We start from the raw sequence: 20730 nt of genomic DNA on the forward strand, positions 1-20730 counted from the left end.
GCCAGTGGACCTAAGTTCCCTCACCTGTACAATTCCTAGCCTCTGCCTCAGCCAATTGATTGCCATGGCAACCCCCCAACACCTGCCATTTCATTACTTAAGCAGTCCATTTGTCACAGTTAGTTTGCACTCTTCAGACACGTGCAGACAGACGAGATGCAGGCGACAATGGGTATTGCATACTAGGTTCCCAAGTAGGCCGACGGGCACAGGTACTAGTATATATAAATCGGGGGTGGCCGATATGATAGAATCCATCGAGACAATACTATGTCTCCCCGTCATGATATGCCTTTTCAGAGATATCGTATAAATCATGATACAGTGAATGCACATATTCTATGCTTTGCAGTTCTATACGTTCATTTACGGTGGTTTTGTTCCCCCGAAAATAACTATTTTGACCGTCTAAATGGGCAGTTACTTCTTTTTCTTCTAGTTTTTGTTAACTTGTATGCGTTTGCACTGTTAAGTAACTTGAAAAAAGAACCATAAAAACCAACTTGCAAAAGTCGTGATATTATATTTTTCCATTTCGCCCATACCAGTAAATCTACTGTAATCTTTAACCTTGCTTAATGTTTTTCTTTGTTTTTAGTGTAATAAAAGAAGTAACTAATCTGTTCATTTATGGATCATTTGAAATTAGTCACACAGTGAGGGGGTAAATAAATAATTTATTGGAATCTTGATGCATCGGTTTAAATCGAATCGTGGCCCTCGATCGTCGGGTACCTAGAGATTTCGCTAGTAAATATGTGTGTGTGTGTCTGTGTTCGTGTGCACTAGGAGAGAAGCTGGCCATCCTTCAGGTGTTGTGTGGGAAGCTCCTGTCTCTGGTCTCAACCAGGGACTTCATCGAAGACAACGCGGACGAACAGAAGATTGGCAAACAGGAGCTGAGAGAGAGGCGCACGGAACAGCACCGCAGAGACCGAGAGGAGGCCGCATACAGGTACATTATTTATGGTCTGTCACAGACCAGGAGGAGGCTGCACACAGGTACATTATTTACTATCCGAGACCAGGAGGAGGCTGGCTACAGGTAAAGTTCTCAACGGGGCCCAAAAATGAAGGCCCAGCCGTACCCTACCCTAACTGGGTCGGCCCGAGGCTCGGCCCGACCGTAAAAAAATACTTAATTAATGTTAACCCCGAAGCCCGACAAAGGCCAGAAAAAAAACAAATCTGGTCTCTAAACTACCTCCCCTTGGCCAGCCGGGGCGCCTGATGGAGGGGAAAGGAACTGGTCGGAATAACGTGTTCCTTCCACGAGCTACGTCCAGCCGGGGAAACTCCCCCCCCCCCCTGTCAGGTGAAAAGAAGCAGCTTGGACTCCTCATGCATAGAAGGAAGCATAAGGTCAGTCCGCCGCCCTCCACCAGGTTGGCAGAGGAAGTGTAGCGCCGGGATTACATTAGATAATTGACACTGGGTGAAAAATCATGGGATAAAAAAAGAATACAAAGGTTTTGTGACATCATATGGAAATTGCAGATCTACGAGCTCATTGCAGTCTGTTAACACAGTAAAGGAGATGACTCTGATTGAGGGATTTATTCTTTCATCATGATTCAGTGTTGTTCTTTTCTGTCTTCCAGAGTCCGTGTTCGTAAAGAGGAGAAACTGAAGGAACAAGAGCTCAGAATGAGAGAGCTGGAAGACAAACTGAGAGAAGACAGAAACGGGTACCGTGCACACTGAGATAGATCTATTGTGTATTTACTATTGTATTGTATTGCGTGTGTATATTAAGTATTTGACCGTATTTTGTAGCACTGCGCATCGAGAGAGTCTGACGGGACAGAATACTGAAGACGAGGAGGACGATACCTCTACCAAGAAGACAGGTTCCTATATCCTTAATCTATCTACTGTGTGTGTGTGTGTGTGTGTGTGTGTGTGTGTGTCAGTAACCAGCACCTCCTCTATCCTGCAGTTGTTTTCACCCAGGAGAACACACACACACACACACTCTCTAACCAGCACCTCCTCCTCTCTCCTGCAGTGGGCTTCCACCAGAAGGAGAAACAGAAGGCTGCTCCCGTCAGCCTCACAGCTGAGGAGCAGGAGGAGGAACTGGAGAAGGTAAGATGGAGTCTCCTCGTTGGTTGTGGAAACAAACACGCCACAAGGTAGCACGTTACTGTAAGCTTTTGGTATATACCGCGTTGGCATGCCAAAGACCACTTTTGGAGCTCGCCCTCCCTCTGATTTTCGCTAACCTTTTGAAGAACCGTTCCGTTTCATGAAAATCCGCCATAAAAATGGCGTGATCCTTTGTCGTGTCGAAAGATAATCCCAACTGCCGGTCAATAACGAAGAGCGTAGTACAGAGCCACCCATAGCGTGCCGCCATTGGAATGCATTGGGCCTCAATTTCCCAGAAGCCTTTGCATGCCGGTGTGACTGAAAACATTCCGGTGACGGCATTCCGAACGCGTCACCTATCCCACTCTGTCCGATGGGAAAAACGTATGTGAATTAAACAATGAAAACATAACTCGTGAACGGGAGGGAAAGTGTTCATCTGTGCGCGTGTGTGTGTGTGTGCGTTGTCAGGTCCAGGAACTGCAGGATCGCATCCTGAAGGCGTCGTGTCGTACGGCCATCTTCCCTCTGGGCAGAGACAGACTGTACCGCCGCTACTGGATCTTCCCGTCCACCTCGGCTCTGTTCGTGGAGGACGACGCCTTCGGCCTGACGGAGGACATGCTGGAGCCCCGCCCTGCCCCGCCGCCACGGGACGGACAGACGGAGGACACGCTGCTGGAGGAGCCCCGCCCTGCCCCGCCGCCACGGGACGGACAGACGGAGGACACGCTGCTGGAGCCCCGCCCTGCCCCGCCGCCACGGGACGGACAGACGGAGGACACGCTGCTGGAGCCCCGCCCTGCCCCGCCCACGCACGACGGACAGACGCAGGACGGGGCGCAGCAGGACACGCCCATGGACACCCACAGCAGGTATAGCGGCGTTATTATCGCTGGAGTTAAAGGACCACTTCACCACTTTTCAACCTATGTTCATGATGAAAAAAATAATCATGATAAAATGGCACGGTTGTTTTCTACTCCTAGCCTGTGTCTCATAGGAGGGCTGTGGGGAGATTTAGAAACCGTCTTCCAGTGACATCATCATTAGGCAGATCCTTTTTTTCCCAAAAATGTTTAGATTTTCATTATCGTGAGAACTGGAAGACGGTTTCTGAACTGCCCACAGCCCTCCTATGAGACACAGACCGAGTAGATTTTATTCTTCATGATTATCAGTGAGGACCTATTATATGAAGACGGGTTGAAAAGTGGTGAAGTGGTCCTTTAACTAAAACCTTAGACTGAAGACAAACGTCCCCCAAAACCTTCATCCTCGCGTCGGCCTCTCCCACCGTGAATTTGTGCAGATTCTATTTGTCTTTGTTGCATTCCTAAGCCCATAATTTACGCTCTCAAGAGTTAAAGAGCTATAAAGGTCCATTTGGTTACCAACTCCATCATTTAGCTGCATGAGGACCACCTGGAACCCCCTCAAGGACCACCTGGTTGACAACCACTACACTGCAGCATTGACGATTGTAACGATGAGCTCTGAAAACGCTAACCTCCTTTCTGGTCGTGTTCAGCCCCGCCCCCGTGGTTGCCAGCGGCCCGCCAGTCATCCGTCCCAACCAATGGGCTTTCTACAGCTCTGTGGAGGAGGTGGAGCAACTGATGGAGGCGCTGAACCCTCGAGGTCACCGAGAGAGCGGCCTGAAGGAGGCGCTGTTGCTGGAAAAAGACCGAATCACACACATCCTTACCAGCACTGAGGATATATACAACAAATACAACTATACAGGTAATACGAGCGTGTAGCAGATCTACAAGCTCGTAACACGGCACTCAGTGCCGCGCTGTGAGCTTGTAGATCTGCTATTTTTGAAAATGTGGCGCAAACCTTTGAATATATATATTCTTTCAGAGCGAATTTTTTTGAACTCAAATCTTTGCTTCTGGATGGTCCCTGGAACAACATATTTTCAGATGAGGGTCTGCAGCCAATTACATATATTTTTGGGGGTCCGTGACATGAAAATGTTTGAGAACCACTGACATAGAAACATAGGTTTTTCAGAAAACTGTAAGGATTTCGAAGGCATTTGTAGAATCGTGTGTCCAAAACTGTTACTTTTCAGGAAAAAAAAAAGAAGTTCCAATGTATTTATTGTTTAGTCAGAGACTCTTGATACTTTTCATTGGTTATATATATTTAAAGACGTAAAGGTTGTGTAAGTGATTTTAACATTTTTGTTGTTAAAATGAGTGTTAAATAGCTCTATAAGCCCATAGTAATCATTGCTATACAAATGAGTGTCAAATAGCTCTACATTTAGTGTTGAATGGCTATAAGCCCCGCTCTTTAGTAAACGGAAATGCATTTTCAGGTCGGGATGCTGATTTTTATCCAGAAAACTAACTACTTTCAAAAACTTTTGAAAAGAGGCTGCGACGCGTTGTAGAGCGACCATTTTCAACACACTGTAGCCATTCTACTATAGTATAGAAATGTCAATCAATAATTGATCAAACAATTCCTCCTAGACAAGCCGGAGGCGTCGTGGCGCTCTGTCCCAGAATCCTCTGCTCCAGCTGAGATGTACATGGAGAACCGACTCAGAGATATGCTGTTGGACATCGAGGACAGAATCTACCAAGGAAGTCTGGGGATGCTGAAGGTGTGCGCACGCACACACACACACACACACACACACACACGTCATGTCTGAAATGGTCCTATCCTGCCACTCACAGCTCCTCAAGTGTAATCTTCTACTCTGTGCGTGTGTGTGTGTAGATCATGCAGAGAGACACATGTAGATTATATATACGTTCTGTGTGTGTGTAGATCATGCAGAGAGAGACATGGAGAGCCGCTCTGGAGAAAGGCCAGTATGAGCTGCTGGTGTCTGACGGCAGACACAACGGACACATGAACGGAGGAGAGGACATGGAGCAGGACGGCTCACAGCTACACATCAGCTCCAAGGACAGGTGGGTGGATGTGGATGATTCATTTGATTTATAATTGGGGTTGGGATCCTGGGATCCTTTTGGAATCGGTTCCATCACACGTTCACTGGTTCTCAAACCTTTTAATTTCAAGGACCACCAGACCTGTTAAGGATCCATTTGGAGCCTACTCAAGTAGCCCGGAGAATCCTTGTTACTTGACGTTAAGAACCTCCTACAATAATATGTATACAATACATATTGCAATAAAAGTTATACATAGGAATTGTTAAAGGGAACCATTGATAAGTCGTAATCGTTAAACTCTTAAAGCATATTTATAATGCACTTTACATTTGAACTGGGTCTTTGGTCCTCTCTTAAAGGAATCAACAGACTGCAGTGCTCTCCGGTGGTCAGGGAGGGCATTACACAGTGGTTTGTGTGGGAGAATAGTTCTTTGAGGTAGGGGGGAGTGTTGTACGGCTGGAGGGAGAGGGGTTGACTGTCACGTTTGCCCGATGCAGGTTAAAAACGTTACAAAAAAATGGGGAGTGGCGTTTGTGTTCTGGTTGCCTAAATGGGGGAAGTGAGCTTTTATTTAATGTGTTTTGTTTGCTAATATGATCGAGCATCCTCGCTCTCTCTCTCTTGGCATGCAGATCTACAAGCGCTTAGATCTGCTTGTCTGTCTCCATTTGCTAATTGTGTGTTTTATAATGATTAGTTTGATTAACTTTCCCCTATTTGAAAGTGTGATGTGGGAAAGCAGTGCACCTAATTCTCTCTCTCTCTCTCTCTCTCTCTCTCTCTCTCTCTCTCTCATAGAAGTGTGTTGAGTGGCAGCTGTTCGGTGCAGCTGTTCAGACTGCAGGAGCTGCGGGGGGAGGTTGCCGGGTCCACTGTGAGCGCCTCCAGTGGTACGGGCAGCGGAGGCCCGGGGACGCCCCAGCCCGCCAACAGCTCCGTGCGCTGCCTTGCGCACGCCATGGCCCAGATAGAACAGGGAATCGAACGCAAGTTCCTCCAAGCTCCTCTGGGTAAGGAACAACGACTACAACACCCGGGGAAGACCCAGGACACCCAGCTACAGTACTACAGGCCCACAGGGATGACTGCTATGGTGTCTTTTCTATGAATCTTTCAAGAATATTTTGTTCTATGATGGAAGGAATGATTGATTGATTGAAGTATTTATGAAGGAAGGAATGATTGAGTGGATGACCCAATAAAGCACTAGACTTGTTAGTTTACAAGAGGGTCCACCTTGTTCAATTCATCATAACATTTAGAGACATACAAATATACACTTCTATATAGCGAAATAATCATCATAAAGGAAAAGAAAACATATACAGTGAGGGGGGGGAAAGGGGTGTGTGGGGGGATTCAGATTTTACGGGGGCCAGTTTCCAATTGCAGCCGTCTGTAGGTGCCCTTTGAGAGCAGTTTTGAAGGATTCAAGGGATTCGCATGTCTTAATGACTTACTTGGTAGGAAGTTCCACATTTTGGTGGCATAGGAGCGAAATTAATTTAGTCATGAATGAATGAATATTTTCATTTCGTGTCCGGACAATTTCTTGACCCATCCCACATGGGATTATCAGACACGGCAATTAACACAGTAACAGACAACACAAAACGACAGACATTCAGGTGTGTCGAGCGAAAACAGATCTAAACTGTCTCTCTCTCTCTCTCTCTCTCTCTCTCTCTCTCTCTCCAGGTGATGAGGAGTCAAAGAAGGACCAGAAGAACAAGAAGAACAGGAAGAAAGATGACGACCAATCCAGTGAAGGCAAGATACACTCTTGTCTGTTGAGCTACGCAATGAATGCGTAGCGTAGGCTACCATACTGCAAGGCAACCCAGCTGCCACTGTCTGCCAGGCTGATTTGAATTGAAAACACCGCCGTACAATCATTGATTGCTCGTCGTGTATATATATATATATATATATATATATACACGGACGTCGACGCTAGGTGGCGTCATATCCCACACCGTCTTTTAAAGTGAACGCGTATGCTGGCACTGGGAATTGGGGTTTATGCTAACAGCTAGCGGTAGAGATGGAGTTAAAATATTGGAAACAAATTGCCGCGGGTCCACTCGGGCTCGGTGCCTCGGAACAGGTCGGCATCAGGCCAGATTGTCACGGGTCCTTTCAGGTTTGGTTTTCTTATTTGAAAATGTTTTCAGAACGTGTCGGTAACAGATCAAATTTCACAGATCCCTTTCGGGTTCGGGACCTTTTTTTTTCTTCTTTTTTGGATGAAGAGCTCTAGTGGGATGGTAATGAGTCTGACCTGTGTCTCTCTCTCTTTCTGTGTGTCAGACGGCAGTGACAGTGGTCGGGTGTGTAAGACGATTCTGGAACGTTGGAGAGACTCGCTGCAATCCTGCTCCAGTCTTTCTCAGGTCAGTACCGGTTAGAACCAGTTCAATACCAGTTAGAACCAGTTGGAATCGCAAGTGTTTCATTCACAAGACTAACTATCTTACTAACGTGGATGTTGAGGATTTATGGACTATGAACAGGCCTTGAATTCTCTGCTCCCATTGGTCAGGATATGTTCAGCCACTGCTCCTAATGGTCGGGATGACAACATGACGCAGATTAAATCCACGTATATGCAAATGTGCGACGACTCTAACAAATTGTTATTGTGTCCAGGTGTTTGTCCATCTGTCCACGTTGGACAGGAGTGTTATTTGGGCCAAGTCTCTCCTCAACACTCGCTGTAAACTGTGCCGAAGGAAAGGAGACGCAGAGAACATGTTACTGTGTGACGGCTGTGACCGAGGACACCACCTGCACTGTCTCAGACCCAAACTGAAGGTAGGCACGCGCGCGCACACACACACACACGGATCAATCGGACGGATGGATCATGGAAACGTTGTTTGATGCTGCCATTCTCTACTGCTTCCGTAAACAACAATAATCACAGCCACCCAACACTCATGTCAGGTGAAACGGTTTGGCTGGTTTAGTCGGTGACACCGTAAAGATTAAATGAAACTGTATCAACCGTAAATACCGAAAAACCGCACAACCTTACTCTCTGTGTGCATTCTGTCCCAAGAGGTTTTGTCTCTCTCTGCAGTCTGTCCCAGGAGGAGACTGGTTTTGACTGGTTTTGTCTGTCTCTCTCTCTCTCTGCAGTCTGTCCCAGGAGGAGACTGGTTTTGACTGGTTTTGTCTGTCTCTCTCTCTCTCTCTGCAGTCTGTCCCAGGAGGAGACTGGTTTTGACTGGTTTTGTCTGTCTGTCTCTCTCTCTCTCTCTCTCTCTGCAGTCTGTCCCAGGAGGAGACTGGTTTTGACTGGTTTTGTCTGTCTCTCTCTCTCTGCAGTCTGTCCCAGGAGGAGACTGGTTTTGACTGGTGTTGTCTCTCTCTCTCTCTCTCTCTGCAGTCTGTCCCAGGAGGAGACTGGTTTTGACTGGTTTTGTCTGTCTCTCTCTCTCTGCAGTCTGTCCCAGGAGGAGACTGGTTTTGACTGGTGTTGTCTCTCTCTCTCTCTCTCTCTGCAGTCTGTCCCAGGAGGAGACTGGTTTTGACTGGTTTTGTCTGTCTCTCTCTCTCTCTGCAGTCTGTCCCAGGAGGAGACTGGTTTTGTCCAGACTGTCGTCCCAAGCAGCGTTCCGTCCGCCTGCCGTCACGCCAGCGCTCCTCCATCGATGAGGAGGAGGAGGAGGAGGATGAAGAGGAGTCTGAGGAGGAGGAGGAGTCAGAGGAGGAAGAGGAGGAGTCAGAGGATGATCAATCGTCGGCTGAGGAGGAGGAGCCAGTGAGGTGTGATCCTAGACCAGTGGTTCTCAAACTTTTTCATGTCAAGGACCCCCAAATTAACACTAATTAGCCCAATGACCCTCATTTGAAGAGATTTGCCAGAGACCCCCATAAGAGAAGATTTTTACGCTCAAGCGGTAATTCTCTGGTTTCAAGCTGAAACCAATTTATTATTTTGATATCTGTTCGATACCAATATTGCCAACATCCACCAATACCCATATGAATTGTCCATCCCTAACAATATACAAATTAGGCATTTAGCAGACAAGAACAAGCAAGAACAAAAACATGGTAATACATCAATTTCATGAAAAATTGTTATCATGAATCTACGTAAGCTAAGAAGAACCTAACGGTGTATACACATAGGTAGCTTCATTATATAGATATTCCACTATAGAGTGCTATGTCTACATAAAATGTTATCCAAGTTACATAAGTGCAAGTATGCAAAGTTTGCATACGCCTGTAAGGTCGTCAAGGCTAGGGCAAGTGCTACGGGCTAGCAGTGTCATTGCTTTATATTTTTCCATTTCTATTATAAATATAGCCCACCTGCTTCATTTAAACTACTAACTGAAGCAGGTAGACCTCTGTTGGTTCTAAACCCTACCCCACCTCTCTCTCTCTCTCTCTCTCTCTCTCGTGTCTCAGCAGCAAGAAGGTGTCCGTGAAGTTGAAGTTGCCTCCTTCCACGAAGGGCTCCAAGTCTGCCAAACAGGGAAGCTCCAACCAGAGCACGCCCAAAGGTCAACAGGTGTCCAAACAGGGAGGCTCCAACCAGAGTACGCCCAAAAGTCAACAGGTGTCCAAACAGGGAGGCTCCAACCAGAGCACGCCCAAAGGTCAACAGGTGTCGTCCAGAAACAGCAACTCTGCTGGAAAGAACTCCTCAGCTTCCAAGTTAGTATTTCTATATCTTTACACGCATAACAGTTAGTATATGTCTTTACACACATAACCTTGTTCCCCCTAGATTCGGCTCAAACATAGGGGAGCAAAATGTGCCAATGTGGAATGTCCTAGCTGTAGCAACAGCCTTGAATCTTGTACTTTGACTCTCTGGGGCAAGCTAGTAGGGCAGTGGTTCTCAACCAGTGGTCCTTGAGGGGGTTCCAGGTGGTCCCCAGCTAAATGATGGAAAGTAACCAAATGGACCCTTATAGATCTTTAACTCTTGAGAGTGTCAAATGAAACCAAATGGACCCCCATTTGGTTTAATTTTACGCTTTCAAGAGTTACATTATTGTTAAACATGTGCATTACTTGATTTACAAGAAGTCTCCACAATTAGAGAATGTAGAAGAATTGTTATTTTGGTCGACTTTTGCCAAAAGCATGGAATTGTAGACAAAATCTTATCCAACAACAACAAAATATTTTTAGTCTTGGGTCTGAGAGGTTAAATGTCATCAAGTGGTGATCCGTGGCTCAAATGCCGAATAAATAATGGACCTTGATGTGAAATTGGTTGAAAGGCACTGTAGTAGGGGATAAAATGATCAAACTGTTTTCTGTAAATAGATCTATTATTGCTATGTTGGTACACTGAACCACAATGGAAACAAGCCCCCCAGTGCTTTTTGTGTTATTGTAGATTTATTTTTAACTGTACTGCCGTAGCGTTTTAAAGTCGTGTTAACACCTTCCGCACTTTGTAGCATAATATTAATATACTGTGACTGCCGGGATGGTTTAATCACCTTTGGAGCATACGCCAAAGTATTTGCGCCTTTGATCCATGAAAATCTGCTTGGAAATAGTCCCAGTATTAGTTATTGAGCCCGGGCTCAATAACTAACTATGCCCAGCTCAATAACTATTGAGCTGGGCACTCTTACGTCTCTATTCTGGAAAAATCCATGGCCAACAATTGTGTTAATAAAGCATGCATTTCCTTTGACTCATAATAAAGGCGCTATGGAGTGCCACGAGGATGAGGCAGATTTTACTCTGAAAATGTGGTCCCCAGCTAAATGATGGAGAGAGAGAGAGTTGGTAACCAAATGGAGCCTTATAGATATTTAACTCTCCCCGCCTTCCAAGCCGGGAGGCATAATGTTCCCTTAGTACCTCACGCTACCTCGTCTTATGTCTCTAGAAGCGTTAATATTCCAAACGAGGTGCTGCTGGAGTCAGAAATGACCAACAGAACATCAGCGTTATTATCAAAACCACAGAGAGTTATGAGCAACGTTTGTCTGCCCCCTAAACAAGTAAGTGAACGGCAGTGCGCATGCGCGAAACCCGTCTAGGATTGCTGAAGGAAAGGCCAAAAAAAATGATATATTTATTTTTTATAAAATGGTTCGATATCAATAAAAAAGGACCTAAATACCTACATCCAACCTACACATCCAATTTTTTTTTTTTTTATTCTAAAGAACGTCATTAGCATAATTAGTGTTAAAAGCATTGGTTGTATAACATCTAATTCAACAATTTATAATGGACTTCTCATCCATACATGGCAGGTCTTCAGCCAAAAAGGCCATGCCCTCCTCTTCCTCCAAGGGCACCCCGGTGTCCAATGGCAGAGCTCCTCCCCGCCTCGGGGTTCGAACCAGCAGCCGTCTGAGCACAGAGATCCTGGCCGCTCCCACCAGCAACCCGTCCTCCGCACACAAGAGAACAGCTACTGGTAATTCCTTCACCACTTAAACCCAACGAATGCTTTGATGACCGGGGTCGCTTTTGTACTTGGTCCCCCCTCCTCTTCTAATCCAAATGTGGGGGCACCAGCTACTCTGTGTCCACCATGAGATTGGGATGTCCGCGCCAGGTCATACCAAAGACTCTAAAAAAATCACACCTGTGTGAACTGAGTGGTGCAACTCTCCTCTCTCTCTCCCCCCCCCCCCCCTCCTCTCTCTCTCTCTCTCATTAGCAGGCAACAGTACAGCACTATCTATCTTTCTGGCACAACAGCGCCCCTACTGGTACTAATAGCCATACTCGTGCTCATTAACACACACATAGTTGAACACGGACATTGCTGGGACCCAGTGCCTCTTTCCTTGGCACTCTGCAACAAGGGTTCGATTAGGGGGTTAGTCCCTATGTAATTTCAGCATTTTTTAGTGAGTACTGACATTTACAAAATTATTTTGTTCTTATTTTTTCCCTTTTTTATGTGGACCCCAACCTGGCTGGTTGCTATGGCACCAGGCTGGGGATCCTTAGCCTCGGTACCCAGGCTTTTATTTCCGTTTGCATCGGCTCAAAAAATGAAAGCCTAGATACAAACGAGATACATTTCCTGGTCTAGGAGTGGGAGTGACGGTCATTTTTCTACCAGGGGGGCGTAGGGGGGTGAACCAATATTTTTCCAGTGCTTGCTCCATGCGCGCCCACCCCTCTAGAAAGCACACTGGCTGGGCTTAAATTAAGTAAATGAAGCTTCACGCTACAGGAGAAATGTTCTCCTGCCCTACGGGACACGCGGATTACTACTACAGCAAATGGCTCGGCCCGAAAATGGCAGGTCTACAAGCTCACAACACAGAATGTTTCGATCTGTTGTGTGATCTTTTATATAGAATCCCATCGGCAAATAACGGAAAAACAGCGACCCCAGTCTGTCTCGAGAGACTAGGTTTGTGTAAACACAAACATTGTTTTGGAACCGTTTTGTATGACTAGTTTTGAGCGTTTGTGTAAACACAAACATTGAGGACGTAAATTGAGATTGGCCAACATGAGACGATGGCGCCCCTCACTTCACACAGGTGTGATTTCTATGCCTCTGCCTGCACACAGCAGTGCCCAGATGATCTGTTCAACTGAGTGGTGCTGAGTGCTGAGTGCTCTTATTTTAATTCATCACAATGGCCAGGAGAGGGCGCCCTACTCTCAGTAATTGGCATCTCTCTGCACTTCACTTTTAGTTATTCAGTCTCTGTGGTTTTAATTGTCTGCTTTTCTGTTATACTGTCATCGTGTATTATTTATTATGTGTGAAACCCCATATTTAAACTGGCTGTAGTCTGTAGTGTACACAATGGACTTGGCTTATTGTGGGCTCGCCTCAGCGAGCACACAATAGTTATCCACAGTCTATATTTATTCTTCCGGCTTTATTCTTTATTCCGCCGTTTTTTCGGTCTCCTACTACTTCCACATACTTTATGCTAGAATTTTAGTTCAAACTTCAAACTGTTCAGCTCTTTGCAGTTATGCTTGCTTCAATACAACTTTTTACAAAGTTTTATACTTTTTATACTTTTTAACTTTTAAACTTTTTTTAACATCCTTTATAATGAGAGTCGATGGAAGAAAGGTCCCATTTTTCACAGTTAACTTTTTTGAGCTCTTATTACTCCGTCATACTTTCACTTTGAAACTTCATTCAAACTTTATAATGTTCATCTATCTTTGAACTTTCATTGGTGAAAAAGTTGTTTTGAAAAAGTTTATACTTTTTAAAATATTTAACTTTATTTATAGTTTTTTCCTGCCATTGACTTTGTATGGGATTTATCTCTAAATCAACCTCACTTTTGCAGCCTCATTACTCTGGCATACTTTGTCGTAGAAACGTGATTTAAACTTTAGAACGCTCACACGACTCTGGACTTTTTCGTGGTTCAAACCGTATTCGAATACGTTAAACGGTTTTTCCGAAATCGCAGTTCAATCGCAGGCCGTTTCGCGTAATTAGTGCCATTTTAGAGTGCGGCTCTTCTTTGACTAGAGTGTGGAAACTGAAATTCTTTCCTTGAAAATTTACCAAACAAATTGTCGTCCCGGCCAAAGTATTCATTTTACACGCATGTTCTTTGGTCATTTTGTAGCCACACATGTCCTCTTTCACACAATGTGACCACCAAAGCACAGAGACATACAGAATGTGAACTACGGCCTTTTAAGTGACACAAAAACAGCAAATCTGCTCATTGACCTCCATTGTATAATTCTTACGAGGATATTATCGCGCAGACAATTCTTAACTCGCTCTTATAACCACATTTTCAATCGTACCAACACCACAATCGCACATGGTGTACGTCAATATCTCAGGCCACTCACAGCGAAAAAAATATTTGCATTCGACTTTTACTTTTTGCGATAGAGCAATTTGTTCGGGCATAGTTTTCCCCCATTCAGAACCATTCTATTCTCCCAGTCATAGTACTGGCATAGAACTTGGAAGTCTTTTACTTCCACAGCTGAGACATATAAGGGCTTAATTACAGGGCTGACATTAAAGTTACAAGATCTCAATGAGTTGCTCTGTGATACCTTGTGAGCTTGTAGGTCTGCTATTTGTGCAATTGGCTGGCCTTTACACAGCTCTCGCAAGAGCACGCACACACACACACACACCATGTCTTCCTATTGGCTGGCCTTTACACAGCTCACGCACGCACGCAAAAAAATGAAAAAAAGTATTTTTTTTCCAAAAAAAGTATTTTTTTGAAAAAAAAGTATTTTTTTGAAAAAAAAGTATTATTTTGAAAAAAAAGTATTATTTTTAAAAAAAAGTATTATTTTGAAAAAAAAGTAATTTTTTGAAAAAAAAGTAATTTTTTGAAAAAAATGAAAACTTAAAAAAAGCAAAAAACTTTAACTTTTTTTTTTTTTTACTTATTAAGAAAAAACTTTAACTTTTTTTTTTTTAACTTATTAAGAAAAAACTTTAACTTTTTTTTTTTACTTATTAAAAAAAAACTTTAACTTTTTTTTTTTTTACTTATTAAGAAAAAACTTTAACTTTTTTTTTTTTAACTTATTAAGAAAAAACTTTAACTTTATTTTTTTACTTATTATTTATGCTTATTCTTTTTACAATTTTTTATACATTCTTTTTTTTTTACTTTTCCTTCAGCTTTAATACATTTTCTACTGTACATTATATACATTGCGTCTTTTGGCGAGCCCACGCAGTTTCCGTAGGGAACTGTTTTCTAGTTACTGTTAATATTGTTTATTGAATTTGTTTTGTAGTGGTATATTCTCAGTTTGGTGCAACCAGTTCAAAATTGTCATACCTCCTTCAAAACAGTTTCAATTTCATTGAATGATGCATCATATGAAAGCTTACATTCTGTGCTTTAATAATCTGTAAAAAAAAACAAATACTCTGGCCGAAATTAGTCCCTTTCTGTCAGCCCCAGTCACATTTAGTTTCAAACTGAATTCTAGGAATTGCAGTGCCAAAACGACCACTGAAATGGATGTCGGGCTCTCTCTCTCTCTCTCTCTCTCCAGATGTCTCTCCGTCTTCTAAGCCACCCAAGCCGGTGCTCCTGTCCGGCACGTCGTCCTCCTCTCGTCGGAGTTCGGGTCGTAACCATGGCGTCCACGAGCTGTCGGCGTGCGAGCAGCTGACGGTAGAACTGGTCCGACATCCCGACAGCTGGCCCTTCATTAAGCTGGTGTCCAAAACGCAGGTACACGCATGAAGGATTTAACATACATGTACCGTGTACCAGCCAGGAAGACACGGGTACTGTACACACGAAGGGTATAGCATGTACAGTATACCTGCCATGGGACAACCACAGGTGCATGAAGGAAGAATTCAGGCCAAGAGGGAGGCCTGAGAGAGATTTGAAGCAGAGGGACCGCTACTACATATTTAGTCCAGTAAATAAAGTTAAAGAGAAATCCACTCAGTTTGGACAAAATTGCTTTATTTGGTTTCTCAACTGATTCTGACAGGAAATTAGCAGTGGTGTGCACAGGTAGACTCTAGGGGGTCCTAGAGCACCCCCTGCCCTTTTGGCAATGTGCCCTTTTTTCTTTTTTTTGTACAGTATGTGGACCATGGTGACATTGATCAATTCTTGATAAAAAGCTTCATATATATATATATATATATATATATACATACACACATATTCGGCCGGTTCCACGCGCTGCACAAGGTGCCCTTTTTTCACTTGAGCACCTGCCCCTCTAAATGTCTGGTCTACTAGCCAGGACAGTGGCGGCCATCTTGGATTAGGGCGAATTTGGGGTATTTCTAGTGAGCAGATCGGGGTTTTCTTTTAATCCTGGCTAGTGACCTGTCCGAATCAGTTGAGAAATAAAATAAAGCAATTTTGTTCAACCTCTGCCATTTAATTACTGGACTAATTGGATTCATTTTAAAAGTGCGGTTTCAGGCCCGGACGTTTAGCTCAACCGTCTGGGCACCTAGGCTGCTGAGCCAGCCCTGACGGTTAGCTCAACCGTCTGGGCACCAAGGCTGCTGAGCCAGCCCTGACGGTTAGCTCAACCGTCTGGGCACCAAGGCTGCTGAGCCAGCCCTGACGGTTAGCTCAACCGTCTGGGCACCTAGGCTGCTGAGCCAGCCCTGACGGCGTGCCGCGGGTTCGACTCCAGATCCCGACGGCCTTTGCCGCGTGTCCCCCCCCCCCCCCCCCCCCATCTCTCTCCCCATTTCCTGTCACTACTTTCAACCTATCGATGAAGGTGAAAAAACCCCAAAAAACACATTAATAATAATAATAGTGCGGTTTCAGAAAAAATAATAAAGCATGCACATCCACTAACAAAGGCTGAAGTCAGACTCCACAGACACGTAAGGCTCTGTACTTTGTCTGCTCTTTTTCCCCCCTGTACACCAATCAACTCTTTAGACAAAATATTTGATTTGCTCTAAGCGGGGCATTGAGATACATGGTGGTCCATGGATAGATACATGTAAATGTCTTGTGTTCAGGTTCCTGACTACTATGACATCATCAAGGCACCCATCGCTTTGAGCACCATCAGAGAGAGACTCAACAACTGTGAATACAAAACCTCAGGTAACAACTATACGAGTAACACCCTACAACACTACTGAACACAGAACCCCAGGTAACAACTATACACGTAACACCCTACAACACTACAGCACACAACCCCAGGTAACCACTATACACATAACATCCTACAACACTTCAGAACCCCAGGTAACAACTATACGAGTAACACCCTACAACACTACTGAACACAGAACCCCAGGTAACAACTATACGTGTAACACCCTACAACACTACTGAACACAGAACCCCAGGTAACAACTATACGTGTAACACCCTACAACACTACAGAACACAACCCCATGTAACCACTATACACATAACACCCTACAACACTTCAGAACCCCAGGTAACAACTATACACGTAACACCCTACAACACTTCAGAACCCCAGGTAACAACTATACGAGTAACACCCTACAACACTACTGAACACAGAACCCCAGGTAACAACTATACGTGTAACACCCTACAACACTACTGAACACAGAACCCCAGGTAACAACTATACGTGTAACACCCTACAACACTACTGAACACAGAACCCCAGGTAACAACTATACGTGTAACACCCTACAACACTACAGAACACAACCCCAGGTAACCACTATACACATAACACCCTACAACACTTCAGAACCCCAGGTAACAACTATACACGTAACACCCTACAACACTACTGAACACAGAACCCCAGGTAACAACTGATGGCTGTCTAATTGTGCCGAGCAGGGAGAAAAGTTTAGCAAAGCCGAACGCCAAGATAAAATATTATATGCACACTTATTTATTCTATATTTAGTTCAATCTATTCTTGAGTTATCTGACTGAACTATACAAAGCATTGAATAAAAGGTCTCGGGTAAAACATACTATACAAAAGAACCTACCATCTCAACAGTAGCGGCGGTGTGTTTCTGTAATGTGACACAACACAAATGAAAATGTTTAAATATTTAATTTACACATTTCACATACTTTAACGTAACCACCACCACTTCTCTCTGTCTCTCTCTAGCGAGGTACATAGAGGACATGGCTCTCATGTTCGCAAACTGTTTCCAGTACAATCCTCGCCACACCAACGAGGCCAAGGCCGGCCAGCGCCTCCAGTCCTTCTTCCAGTCTGAGCTCACCAAGCTGGGCCTCCAGGATAACACCCCCCCTTCCAAGCGCTCCAGAACGTAAACCTAACGCACACATGCATCCCTCGCTGTGGTCACCAACCCTGGTCCTCTTTTTTTTTTTTTTAAGGAATAACACTGGTTCTCAACGTCAGAACCGGGGACCACCAAAGAGGTACAAATGGACCCGTTAACCGATCTGTAACTCTTGAGTTAAATTAACTGAGGATATTGCAGTGCATATTGGGGGTCCCAGAGGTAAGAAATGGTGTCGGATGCCTAGTCCATATCGAACTGGTGGTCCTTGAAGTTCAAAAGGTTGAGAATCACTGCTCTAAGACTTTTCTTAAGCAAGTAGCTCTTCGCGATGGAGCACGGTGGAGCACATCTAAATTAGTGGTCTACTGACACCAAACATTGCTCTAGTGAATTCTACTTTGTCGAAACATGGAAAATCATTGATGTGTTCTCACCTCGGATCGTCATGTCGAATTATCAATGGGCTGTCCACCATGAAGCAACATTAAAAAGAAAGTTAACTGGCATTTCTCAGGACCTCTAGTGCTGGTTTTCTATCCTTCCAGGACCGCTAGTACTGTTATATTTTTTTACCTCTAGTACTGCTTGTTTTATATCATACGACTTCTGATATGATATAATATACCGTTTAAGGCAGTGGTTCCCAAAGTGGGGTCCGGGGACCCCCAGGCGTCCTTGAGGGAGTTCCAGCAGCTAAATGATAGTTTGTAACCAAATGGACCCTTATGGGTCTGTAACTCGGAGAGTGTACAAATGGAACCAAATGGACCCTAGTGGTTCCATTTGTACACTCTCAGAGTTAAATCTTTGATTTTACAATATAAATTGGGGTCCCAGAGATAGAAACGCCATTAAATGGGGGTCTGTAGACTAATATGCATGTCGAACCGGGGGTCCTTGAAATTAAATGGGTTGAGAATCACTGCTAGAGCCGTGAAGATCTTCTCTTATGGGGGTCCCTGCCGTATCTCTTCAAATGGGGGTCTGTGGGCTGATGAGTGTCAATTTGGGGGTCCTTGACATGGAAAAGTTTGGGAACCACTGGTTTAAGGGGTCCCAAAAGACCAGGCTTGGTGACCACTGCCATTAAAACTTTTGGTCTGTAGATCTTGACAACGTCCTCGTTTAGAGAAGAATATGATCCTGCTACTGTTTGGGCTTCTTCTGTTTGTTTATTTTTTTGGGTTGGTCAACCATATTTCCCTCTTGAGCTCTGACTGTGTCATCAATTATAGTAAACTAGGTTTTCACGCTAGTAGAGAGTAGGACATTCTGTACTAGACTCCTGGACAACCAAAGGCCTCGCAACGCAGACAAACTACCAGCGGACTAGAAGAATGGTGGTCAAATGGCTGTCAAAGCTGGAGATGGACCCAGAAGCTACCGATAGACCCCCAACCCTACAGAGAGACCTAAATGCTACAGATAAGAGACCGTGTGATGTGGTGACCGATGTCTGCCTGTCATTCTTAATTGTCTAATCACTGCCGCCTCTGTGAACCTCAACACCTGCGACTTCTGTCTTTGATCAAATGTTCTTATTTCATAACTTTCACAATGTTATGTTCATCTTAACTTTTTCTGTGCCATCTACGTTTATAAACGTAGCTAGGCTAATGGTACCTACTGGTGCTATCTACGCGTATATTCCTAGACAACGGGTGCAGCTGTTCACCTGCGGAAATCCCACCGGCTTCTGATGGCGTCCGTTTAGAAAGTGGTACTCGGTCCTCATTGGTCAGTTAAAAGCCTTTACAGACGGTCAGCAACTAACGCACCTAGTCTCGGACGCATGGAGAAGTTGAGGGGCGATCACGCAAAAGTACGTTCACGGGCGCGGTCCCGAGAAATTTTGATTGTTTTTCGTGCACATGCCCGAGGCTGACTAGACCCGGATTGTGGCGAGTGGGTTTTTTTACGCTCCCTCATGAGCGGAGCTGTCGGTTGATCCAGGCGACTGCATCGCCTGCATCGCCCGCTCCACGTCTCAAAGGACCTTTACGCTGATGAAGTTGTTGTTTTAGGCAGCTACCCGTCTTCTCCCAACCCTAGCTGATGCTGAAGTGAATGTCGTCATGGCAACATGGGTCTAGTATGCAACACATTGCACACTGACCAAGTCATATACAGCTATTAGTCATGTTGATATTCATATAGAAGTAATATCTATGTTGATATTAAGGTAGCTAGGTTGGGTCTGGAACTTATACTTGTATAACATCTTACAGTCGCATTTCTCAAATATATTTTTCAAAACATTCCTGGGATAACAAAATGGCTGTCGAATCATTCCATTGTTAACCACTCGGAAACGAATGACCACTAAACTTTTGCACTGAAACATTTAATCCAAACAGTCCGCTGCGTTTCGCTCAGGGAGCTAAAATTATAATTTGATTTATTATTTCAAAGAACATTGTAAGTGATCGCGGTGCATTGTCTGACTGCTACGATCCAAAGTACTACTGCTAGAAACGGCTGTTCCAGCCTCCCATGTTTCAGTTCTGTTCCGTTTGCTGCGTTGTTGCAGGTTTTAGTGGGTTCGTGTTTAAACGTTGGTTTAATTCTGTGTATATTTCATATTTTCACATGCTCGAGTTTCGGCACTAATATGGCGTCTTCCGCTCTACGCGGAAATCAAACGGCAGACTTCTTTAGTTTCTGAGGGCTGTGAGATCTGACACCAAATATAACATGCTCGTGTTTCTGTCCAGTGCAACACTACACTGGAAACCAATGTTTCTTATATTCTTTTTCTGCCCCCATTTGTCTTTTGGTTATTTATTTAGTTTGAAATGTACTTCCTTTATTTATGAGTGTGTTTTGTTTGTTTTATAGTTTTGAGAACATGTTTGTTTTGTATATTAGAGCTGAATCTCTCCTCAGACGACTCCTCCTGCTCCGTAGCCTGTTTGATAATGTGTAAAGATTTTAATATGTAAAGAATAAATTGACTTTTTGTAATTGTTCTCATTTTAGTGTTGCTTTATTGTGTTGTGTTGTGTGGTGTTGTGTGGTGTGGTG

General features: G+C 44.3%; 1 protein-coding gene across 1 annotated transcript in view; it reads left to right on the forward strand.

Moving 5' to 3' along the window:
- baz1a (bromodomain adjacent to zinc finger domain, 1A) overlaps positions 1-20673 on the forward strand; it is a 38881-nt gene extending 18208 nt beyond the window's left edge. The window contains exons 14-31 of the mRNA XM_080784430.1: positions 790-955; positions 1602-1688; positions 1777-1850; positions 2009-2088; positions 2563-2966; positions 3623-3837; positions 4581-4714; positions 4885-5030; positions 5817-6028; positions 6717-6788; positions 7329-7411; positions 7668-7832; positions 8587-8789; positions 9444-9692; positions 11264-11430; positions 15000-15181; positions 16459-16546; positions 17562-20673. Coding sequence (XP_080640556.1) covers positions 790-955; positions 1602-1688; positions 1777-1850; positions 2009-2088; positions 2563-2966; positions 3623-3837; positions 4581-4714; positions 4885-5030; positions 5817-6028; positions 6717-6788; positions 7329-7411; positions 7668-7832; positions 8587-8789; positions 9444-9692; positions 11264-11430; positions 15000-15181; positions 16459-16546; positions 17562-17731 — 2897 coding nt within the window. The 3' untranslated portion in view covers positions 17732-20673. The remainder of the gene's footprint in view (positions 1-789; positions 956-1601; positions 1689-1776; positions 1851-2008; positions 2089-2562; positions 2967-3622; positions 3838-4580; positions 4715-4884; positions 5031-5816; positions 6029-6716; positions 6789-7328; positions 7412-7667; positions 7833-8586; positions 8790-9443; positions 9693-11263; positions 11431-14999; positions 15182-16458; positions 16547-17561) is intronic.
- The last annotated feature ends 57 nt before the right edge of the window (positions 20674-20730 follow it).

This window comes from Protomyctophum bolini (genome assembly GCF_963924005.1).
Source record: "Protomyctophum bolini genome assembly, chromosome: 15".
NCBI lineage: Eukaryota > Metazoa > Chordata > Actinopteri > Myctophiformes > Myctophidae > Protomyctophum > Protomyctophum bolini.